General features: G+C 40.9%; 1 protein-coding gene across 2 annotated transcripts; it reads right to left on the bottom strand.

The window, feature by feature from the left end:
* Positions 1-303: 303 nt before the first annotated feature.
* Positions 304-4,697, bottom strand: LOC108998978 (tubulin-folding cofactor A-like). Of its 2 annotated transcripts, none has more exons than XM_018975753.2 (4): positions 4,480-4,697; positions 1,796-1,954; positions 1,492-1,578; positions 304-619 (listed from the first exon to the last, which is right to left on the bottom strand). In XM_018975753.2, the coding sequence occupies exons 2-4, from the start codon at positions 1,946-1,948 to the stop codon at positions 518-520; spliced, it is 342 nt and encodes a 113-aa protein (XP_018831298.1). In that variant the 5' UTR covers positions 1,949-1,954; positions 4,480-4,697; the 3' UTR covers positions 304-517. The 2 variants fall into 2 exon arrangements, with proteins under 2 accessions (XP_018831298.1, XP_018831299.1); XM_018975754.2 differs by having other exon boundaries at positions 4,509-4,682.
* Between the last annotated feature and the right edge of the window lie 5,862 nt (positions 4,698-10,559).

Here is a 10,559-nt window from a genome sequence, read left to right as displayed (position 1 = left end):
GTAATTACAAAATATTAAAAAAATTAAAAAATATTATTATTAAAAAAATAATATTATATTATTATTTTAACTAATTTAATGGCTAACCCAATGTGGATTTACCTAGCTAAATATTAATACTATAGCCAAAACTTGAAGTTCTAGCCAAAATTTGGACTTAGCAATAACTAGGCCATTGCCAATGCTCTTGATGATATAAAATGAATTGAGATGATTTATAAATAATAATTAAATTATTAGTTGAAATTAGATGAGATAAAATTAGTTGAGAAAGATTTATCTCATTTCTGTATCCAAACGGGCTCTAAGTAAAACAGTATATTGATATCTAAAATTAATTAACATCACACAAAGAAAGTAATGGGTCCAGGTAAGTATTTGGCGCAATTGTTTTTGTTCGCCACTTGTTTGCATTGTTTTCTTATATCCCATCAAAGGCACGAAGAGGAACAACTTCGGATTCCAGTAGCCAAGTTTAAAACGAAAACAAACTCAAAATCCCAAGCCCCCAACATTATTAAGCTTCAGTTGTGTGAAACAACTGTTCAACCTCCGCTAGAATGCTTTGTGCTTCCAGTATTTCAGGGGCATCCTTTTGGTTCGACTCCTCAAGCTCAGCCTGAAATTTATTATCACATTTAGCAAAATGTAGTTTATAAAAACAATAGCCCCATATCCTTTTTACTTAATGTTCCATATTTTGGAGATGACTCCACTTTGGACAAGATACTTTCCTTGTTACTAAATGTGAGCTCCCATTAAGGTCGCTCAATGTGAAGGTGAGAGTCACCAAAATTACGAAACAAAATGGTCATAATCCATAAAAGCTTGATTTTTTTTAGTCCCATACAATCAAAGGTATCACAAGTGTATCATTAGTTGACTAATAGAAGAAGCCTTTAACCTACTGTTGCTAGAGGATAGTTGAATGCAAAGAATCATTCCATTTTGAACCTAGATTCCAGCTCATTTGGGTATGTTACAAACCCCACACTAGAGGGTTAGGCCAGGGTTATTAACCTATTTATCCAGTACTAATATCATTCACTTTTAAGCTCCCCATTCTGAAACATGTAAAATTTATGATGATCCTGTTGGATACACCTTTAACCTGCCTGTGCCAAAACAAAATCTAATTGCCTAGAACACAAACACCCACACTCACATTACCAGATTGCATTCTATATAAGTGTGCCCAAAACCCACAGCTTGAAGGGGTGGAAGAGTCAGTAATCTACTTATCGGTCCTATCGCAATAATCCATTACAGTTACAAAAGTTTAACACAACTATGGAGGAAGATTCATATCTACCCCCAACAACAGTCTACAAATTCTACCTAAAAAGGGCAAGACATAAAAGACTTGGCATGTCTTTTTGAATACAACTTACAAAGAGTTGTATTCTGGTATATAACTAGGGCGACATACCTAGAATGAAAGCAATAAACAGTAATATTCAGAATGCAAACCAAAAAGTAATGACACAATACCAAAGTTCCTTTCAGGTCAGCTAATGAGGCCTCTAGGCGCTTGCGACAATCAGGAATCATCATCCTTGACTCAGCAAGCACATTCTCCTGTTCAAACACAACCAAAAGAGTGCGTCTAAGTAGGATGTTGGAGGGAAATATTAGAATAGAATACACTCATTCCTTCAGCTGGGTAATAGGGCTTTTCAACAATGAATTACGAAGTATGATATATGTTTTTCTTCTGGAAAATACATTAGTTGAAAAGGCAGCAGCAGCCAAGCAAATACAATTTATTCTGAAGTATGATTTTAGTTTGTCACACCTGTTGCTTAAGGTCGTAAGGGTCAGCTCCTTTTTCCTTCATGTCTGCTGTTTTGGCAGCTTCTCTCTCAACCTCTTTCTCATATGAATGCAACTCCTTAATAATTCGTTTACAAGTCCCTGACTTGATTTTCAGATTTCTTATGGTCGCCATAGGAACCTATTGAATAAAGAATTTCACTGTGATTTGTACATGACAAGAAATCTAGGATAGGCAAAATGCTGCTTGATGATTTTCTTCTCATTTGAGACATTATAGAGTTCACTAAAGATAATCATCACACGACCAAATTATTGAACATCCGAAAACAAGGTTCTAATGTTTTTGTTTTTGATAAGTAAGAGGTGGGGCAATAATGAGGCTCTGAATTTACATGCTATCATAAACAAATGTGAGGTTCAATTTTTTGCTACCATAACATTAACTAAACAGAGAGAAAAGTACACTTTGTACTCCCAAACTAGCAACAGTTTTCACTTTGTGCCCAAACTATCAAAACTGACACTTTGCAACTACAAAATAACATACAATTTGCATCATCTGTCAATTCTAACCATTAATATAGATGAACAATATGTCATGTGACACAATCTTGATGGTTAGATCTTAACAAAAGGTGCAAATTGTTAGGTTTTGGTAGTTTAAGTTTGCAATGTATCATTTTTGGTAGCTTGGAGAGCACAGTGTAAATTTCAATAGTTTTTTTGGAAGTAAAAGAAAGGTGGTAAAATGATGGCATTACCCCTCATATGGAAAAACCTATTGTAATTTTGAGGTGCAAAGTATATTTAACCCCTAAAAAGGCTCCCAAAAAAAAAAAAATGAGGAAACACAAAATTCTACCATGGTTCCTTCCACGCCAAAAATAAGAGGAAACACAACATGATATGAGTATGCACTGTTTTCTTATATCCCAAGTAGTGCAAATAAGACTCTACTACTCATAACACAAACAAGCATACTCTCTCAATCAGGAATGCAAAACATAAATAAATTAAACAGCAGCATCCTTTCTAAAACAATTGGGTTTCAGAAGGTCAGAATCGAGTTTCAAACATAAAATGCAAAAGAATTGGCTACTTTGTTGGTTTTTTGCATATAGAACATGAGAACCTTCAAATATCCGGCATAGACTGCATTGCATACTTTGTAACTACTTCTATTCAACCATTGAAATGCAACTGAAATGGCTACTTTGTTGTATCCACATCTGTTGTGAGTGCAACCTCAATCATAAATCATACCTTTCTATTCAATGTCATATCAAAAGAACATAAAAAAAGTTAAAAAAAAAAAAAAATCAATCGAGTATTTGATAAAATTCATTAAATGGTGACACATTATCCAAAGGCTACACAAGACATAATTTGCATACTTTTAAGAAATAAAACCCAAAAAAGAAAGAAACCCAGGTGATCCCAATCTTAGATTTCACTGTACAGCTCTAACCCAAGATGAACACTAGTCAGAACTATTCCAATCTTAGAGTTTCCGATCAATTTTACAGCGCTTGATTAAGAAGTATGAGTCAAAAAAGAAAGAAACAAAAGGATCCAGTGATTAAAAAAAAAAGATCTAAAGAAAGAGAGAGACTAAATAAAACATGGATTCAAAACTCCAAATGAATCTAAGAAATCTAAGTTCAAGTTTTACCCCTGGTTCAAGATTGAAGGAGATTGGGCAGTAAGAAAATACGATGGTGGGCCGCGTGGCTGGGCTGTGACAGCTGGATTTTGTCGTGCTTGGCCATGCAAATTGTAGAGTGAGAGTGGGCGTACGAGCACTAATGCTGGGTTTTCTATTTTTCTAGCTAAATTTAAGCTAAAAATGGCATATTGGCTATTCTAGCTAATCTAGTTCTCATACATTCCACATTGGATTATCTATAAGTTTGGCTAATCTATTAATTTTTTTTTAATATTTCTCCAAAAGAAATGAAAAAAATCATCTAGACATTCCAAAGTATATGAAGAAACCACAAGGAAGAAGATCTTTGTTCAGGAACTTAGAAAAATTGACTAGTGAATCAATAAAATACATCAAAAGGTACCAAAAATTACAAAAAAGAGGAATGCCTTTGCACTAAAAAGCACCGTGCATGCATCAAAATGAACTTCAAAAGCATATGTGTGAGCAATAATAACGATTCAAAGTCTTTAATTCAAGACCAAGCTTTGAGGGTCAAAAAATCCAAGAATGCATCAAAGAGATCAATGGTGAGAACTAAAAACGAGATAAAATGGATTTATCAAATGATTTATGTGGTCATTTATCAAATGATTTATGCGCATTTACATCATAAACAAGAACACAGCATTCGGCCCCTATATAAAATGCAGCCCCTAGACTTTGAAATGACCAAAATCAAACCATTTTGGGTTTTGTAACAAGCAGCCAGAATGCCATGAAACTTAAAAATTTACAACAAGCTATTGATTTATTGAAGAACCCAGCAATGCAACCAAAACAAGTATAAAAATGTGGGAGAGAACCGCATGCATAATCCCTAGAATACAGAAAAACCCAACCATATATTCCTAAATTTCCAAAGCCAAATCATCACAAATAACAAATTAGTCACCATAAAAAGTACAAAATCAGAAGCGAGAGAGAAGGGGGTGTTTAGAGCGGAAAAAATGGTCCAAGAGAGGGAGAGAAATGCGGGAGAGAGGAAGAGAAAATACTGGAGAGAGAAGGTTCGTCTATGGAGTACTTGGAAGGCGGCGGCTTCTTCGAAGAAGACCGTGGCAGTTGGTGCGTTGGTGAATTGCTCCGGGTTCACTGGCAGGACGCAAGGCTTCGGGTGGACAGTAAGAAAATACGAGAATGAGGTGCCGAGCTCCTCCCTCCCCTTTGGTGGAGAAATTAAATTGGGGAATTTCTTAATGGCCGGATTGAAAAGACATCTCACTTCATTTTTCTTATTATTATAATTTTATTAAATTTTTATATAAAATATAATAAATATTTTAAATTTTAAAATTTTAAAATAATAATAATATTATTATTAAAAAATAATATTTTAATAATATTTTATTTAACTTATTTAAAATCATCTTATCTTATTTTATCTTATCTCATTTTCAAATCTAAATAAGACGTAAATAAAATTTGGAGAAAAAAATATTAGAAAGAGAACGGACATCGAAAATGCATTACGTACCGATTACCCTCCTAAATCGATACTTTCAATTTTATAGTTTCGGTCTGGTTTTTCAATTTTAATAGTATTAATATTATGATATAAAATATAATTAATACTAATATACATTAGTATATTAATTACATACTAATTAATTAAAATGAAATGTAATTAATATACTAATTTATATTAGTATTATTAATGTATTATGTATTTATCAAAAAGAATATGTTAAAAATTTATTAGGCCATAAAATGTTATCAATATATATTTTATATTTAAAGCATATGAACAAATAAATTTTCATATTTAAAATTAAAACTTTATGTTATAAATTATAATAATATTATCTTATATATATAATTATAATATTATATATATAAATTATATATAATATTAAAAAAATTAAAATATATAATATAGTGAACCGGTTCGATCCTAAAAAGCATAGAACCAATACTGGCCGGTTTTGAAACTAGGGGAATGCGTCCCAGACCGGTTCGATTTTAAATTTTATCCCCACGGTTGGGCCCAGGGAGTAAGCCTGGGCCCGGATCTAAGGATAAGGTCTGAACTGGACCGAGTCATCCCAGAAGGCTCAAGAAGAGAAGCAACCAGGTAGAGTACACTGACAATAGGACGAGAAGTAGGGCAGGACAGTCTGACGCCACTACTAGCCGACAGTCAGGGACATCCCCTGTCCCTGACCCGGTTGTTTGGACAGCGCAGAAGAATAAACGTGCCTGACCAGACCCACGCCGCATTTAATGGAGAGTGGATAGGCATGCCATGACAGGAGCTTGAGGGTCGGCACGCTAAGGCATGCCCCCTGGGGTGTCAATGGCAGCCATAATCAAGCATGGCAGGTTTGCAGGACAGCAGGGAGTTGGCAAGGACATCCAATCCCAGTACGAAGCCCACACCGGCTACCTCCCCCTCGGGATTCACCCCAACCAGGTATAAATACCCATTCTCTCAACCAAGATGGGGGTTCACACTCTTGAATACTTCAACCATCATCTTCCTTGATTGACTATCTCTCTTTCTCTCATATTCTGAAGCTAACTTAAGCATAAGAGGTACCATGGCCCTCGAGCCCCCCATTCTTCATCTCTACAAGAACTAGGTTCGAGTCCAACAACGTAGAGTTGCTCAGGCCACGAAACATGACATCAACACGACACATGTTGAGCACGTGCAACATGCATTGCGCATAGCGCATGTAAGGGTGCACGTCGTGCACCCAGTTCCTTCACCAGGCGGAACCTGTAGCCATCGGTGACTCGCCGGTAACCCACTGGTGATGCAACGCCGGTGAAGATAGAATGATGACAAAGACTTCCGCCGATAGCTCACCGGACCGGAGCGCTGTGGCAGAGAGAAACAAGTTGTCAGAGGCCCGTGCATCGGCATCTTTGAGTTGGCGGGGACCCCACCGGCAACCACCAAAACCGTCGATGTTGTTTGTAGCCAGCGGGGTAGTTCCTCCACCACGAGAGCCGCTCACATCGAGTATAGTGCGAGCAGAGGATGCACGCTGCCAAAGAACCACCAAAACTAGGCGTCCATGCGTCAACAAGCCTATTGCCGACCACCATCAAGCTCGCTAGCTTTTTTTGTCACTGGAGTGACAGTTCCCGACCACAAAGATTTTCCTCTCCGCCTATCCTTGTAGCAGTAGCGCACCGAGGGAACCAGTTCGACCACCACCTAGCTCGTCGGCATTTTCTGTCGCTAGTGTGAAAGCCCCTCTACCACATAAGTCCCAGCCGTCGTGAAACTTGCATCCTTGCCCAAGCTCGCCACGAAAGATGGCGTGATGCATGATAGTTCGCCATACACGCCTTTGTAGAGCCTTAGCTGGAGGCCAACGTGCTCGGTGCTTGGTCCATCGGCCTATTTTGCGGCTGCCATGGTGTTGCCGACCCCCAACAAGCTCTAAACTGTTGCTCCTAACCTCCACAACCATCCTCCAATGCGGCAACTTTAGATTGAAACCGTGCAGCTCCGCCGTAGCCAACACCTTCACCAGTGCTCTTCACCACCCTCATGGCGAGCTACACCTTGCCACGCTTGTTAGAGCAGCTCGCATGACCCTTGGCAGTCAACCATGGAAACCTCCCCACCACAGGTCGTGAAACTGCACACCATGGGAGCTCCTCGCCATAGATTGCCGCCATCACCAAAGCTCGCAGCAAAATCCTCTCAACGTCAACACCACAACGTGCTCACCAGCCTAGCCCAACCATGATCTCGTGGAGCCACCCACGGCCACACCATGCACCTTCAGCCCTCTTTGTAGCCGACACAATGATCCTCTGCCACCTATCGAGTCTGCCGTAAAGCTTTATGCAAACCATCACCCTCATGAGCAATGAGCAATCACGCCAGAAAATGTCGAAGAAAGTTTATGTCATCGACAATGGGGTCATCACCATGGGCGAGCAAGCTGATGATGATCGTGGGCGAGCAAGCTAGCTGTCTAGCTCGCCATACCCTAACACGGGTCCATTACCACCCCTGCAATAGGCAAGGAGCTTGCCAACCCAACAGAAAGAGGAGCAACCATCCCGCCGCAGGAATCTAACTCCTTAAGGCTCAGTCGCAGCCCGTGGGCTATGATTTCCCTTCAAGCCCAGCTGCTGCATGGGCCTCTGGCCGCAACAATTTGGAAGGTGTTGCATTTTCCTGAAAATAATAGTCTTGCAGAAATCACCTCCAGTTTCAAGAAGTTGAGATGCAGCTCTGAGACTTTAAGAGTGACGGAAACTCCACTTACTACAAACCTCCACACCGTAGTGGCGGGCAACAAGCATACCACAGGGGTTGGAAGCCGACAGGCAAACCACCTGCAAGTGACTACATGGCGACATGGACACCCACATTCCCGCCATGAGAAGACATAGAATTCGATTGTGATCATTTATGCCATCGGCCAGCTTCTATAGAAGTGCGGAACAACACTAGAAATATGAGCATTCCCACAGTCCCTGCCACGCTAGTGGCATACAACAACCACACCTAAAGGAACATGACCTTTGGCAGTCGGCGATTCTCCCGTCGAGCTCACCACCCAAGGCTACCAAGGTTCCATGCCTTGAAGCTCCTCGCCACCCCATGGCGACCAAGGTTTCACACCACGGAATTTCCTCGCCGCTGACTTTGTACTCACTTGACCATGGAGAATTTCCTCACCCACAAGTGCTCTTTCCCATGATCGAGTGAAGCCACCAGTGCCAACCATCCGGACCATCAATGATTTTTGCCATGGACTCCAGGCGAGTTAGAAAAGACAAACAACTTCCCTATGCAAAAATTATTCATCAGCGAACAATTCCAATAATTAAAAATGGAAAACAAGGGCAAAAGAATTCTGGTTTGTCTTTCTCAAACTTTATATTTTAATTTTTACTAACATATTTGGTTTCTGGAGATTTTATCCACCGGAACTCGTCGAGATTCCACAAGAATCCAAGTGGCTACATGCCTCAGGAATATACTTCACAGAAATCGCCCCCGTGGCACGAAACATAGGCTATAAAAGCCCCTCCCAGGTGCCATCCAGGCTTCTTAATCTCTTTGCATTAGAATAGACCGCTCGGTATCGATTGCGGTCATCCCAAGCCTTCATCAATTCTAAAGCATGACCGCCCGCGAGAATCGCCTATGTGTCACCAGCCTTCACCACATTCTAGCGGAATGGCTCAGGTTTACAAATCTCAAACTTATAATTAGTACCATGCTAACTCATTTGGTTTTAGGTGAAACCTCTCAGGACGGTCGAACTCAGCCTCCTGCCACAACAATGCAGTCGAGCATCCCCCAAACACCAAAGTTGAGTCCTAGACTCGCGGTGAGCAATGGTCCCACCAAAGTCGAGTCCCTAGACTTGCGATGAACAACGACCTCACCAAAGTATGACTTTTACAGTTAGCCACCAGTGTTGAGTCCAAAGACTCACGGTGCACTCAGGCGTGGAGGTCAGAAGACCCCACGTCCTGTACAGCTAGCCACCAGTGTCGAGTCCAAAGACTCAAGATACAACGAATGGGCGTGGAGGTCAAAAGACCCCACGACCTCTATAGTTAGCCACCAATATCGAGTCTAAAGACATGCAATGCACTCAATAGTCGTGGAGGTCAAAAGACCCCACAACCTCTATTGTTAGCCACTAGTGTCGAGTCCAAAAATTCATGGTGCAATGCATGTACATGGATGTCAGAAGACCCCATGACCTCTACAGCTAGCCACTAGTGTCAAGTCCAAAGACTCGCAGTGCACTCAACGGGGTGGAGGTCAGAAGACCCCACGACCTCTACAGTTAGCCACTAGTGTCGAGTCTAAAGACTCGCGGTGCAATTCATGGGCATGGAGGTCAGAAGACCTCATGACCTCTACAGTTGACCCCAAGACCTCTATAGTTAGCCACTAGTGTCAAGTCCAAAGACTCGCAGTGCACTCAACGAGCGTGGAGGTCAAAAGACCCCATGACCTCTACAGTTAGCCACCAGTATTGAGTCCAAAGACTCGCGGTGCACTCAACAGGCATGGAGGTCAGAAGAGCCCACAACATCTACAATTAGCCACCTGTGTCGAGTCCAAAGACTCGCAGTGCACTCAACAAGCATGTAGATCAAAAGACCCTACAACCTCTACAGTTAGTCACCAGTGTCGAGTCCAAAGACTCGGGGTGCACTTCTCCAGCAAACGTTGAGTGTTTATGCTCACGTCATAACTACCGCTGGCATGTTACCTTCGGGAACGAGCCACCAAGCTCCACAACCGCCTCACGAGGGTGTCCTTCGGGAACGAGTCGACGGTCTCAAAAACAGCCTAAGATGGATCTAGGGGGTCGACGGGCACCCTGACCACTTAAGCACGAGTTCCTACAAACAAATAGAAAAATGAGAACACCAACAACAATTTACACCAAGGGGTAGAAAATCCACTACTACCAACAAAAGCAAAAATGATCATAAAAATATACATAAAAAAATTCATGGAAATATGCACTCTTCGCCGACAATAAATAATCTCTCAGGCAAACATCTACACAAATAAACAAACAAACTCAAACCGAGCCCCGCACTCACCTCTACTGCGGTTGAGTACATCTTCCGCCAAAGCAAAGCTCCATGCTCACACCTAATGCGGTTGAGTACATCTCCCACCAAAGTAGAGCTCCACGCTCACACCTAATACGATCAAGTACACCTACCGCCTATCTCTCTAAGCTGAGCTCCTCACTGCTTAGCACAAAACAAATAGAAAATAGGGACCGAACAGTAAACCAAGGACCAAACAGGAAACCAGTGACCAATTTTCAAAATTTATTATACAAATTATTGACTTGAAGATTCTCAAGGCCTTCTTGTACAACGAATCGCCCTTAAGAATCGCGAGCATTTGTAGGGATTAAATCAATAGCCTATAATTTAGCTTCAAGATAGGACCAAAAGTCAAGCTAAGAGATAAAACCAAGAAGATATAGGATAAGTTGACTCAAACTCCTAAAAGAATATACACATAGACTCTTAAAAGGAAAGGGACTCAGAGTCCTAAAAAGAAATCTTTCGCAAGGCAATCACTCCAAAGAAATATGAGGAGATCTCCCACATAACG

Source organism: Juglans regia, chromosome 2 (genome assembly GCF_001411555.2).
Source record: "Juglans regia cultivar Chandler chromosome 2, Walnut 2.0, whole genome shotgun sequence".
In the NCBI taxonomy this organism is placed as follows: Eukaryota; Viridiplantae; Streptophyta; class Magnoliopsida; order Fagales; family Juglandaceae; genus Juglans; species Juglans regia.
Note: the sequence above shows the minus strand (reverse complement) of the source record. Positions and strands in the feature narration are given on the sequence as shown.

Coding starts and splice junctions, on each gene's coding strand:
- LOC108998978 (XM_018975753.2), bottom strand. CDS start 1,948: ATGGCGACCATAAGAAATCTGAAAATCAAGTCAGGGACTTGTAAACGA. Junction 1,579..1,795: donor CTTACGACCTTAAGCAACAG/GTGTGACAAACT, acceptor GTGTTTGAACAG/GAGAATGTGCTTGCTGAGTC. Junction 620..1,491: donor CTGACCTGAAAGGAACTTTG/GTATTGTGTCAT, acceptor AATAAATTTCAG/GCTGAGCTTGAGGAGTCGAA.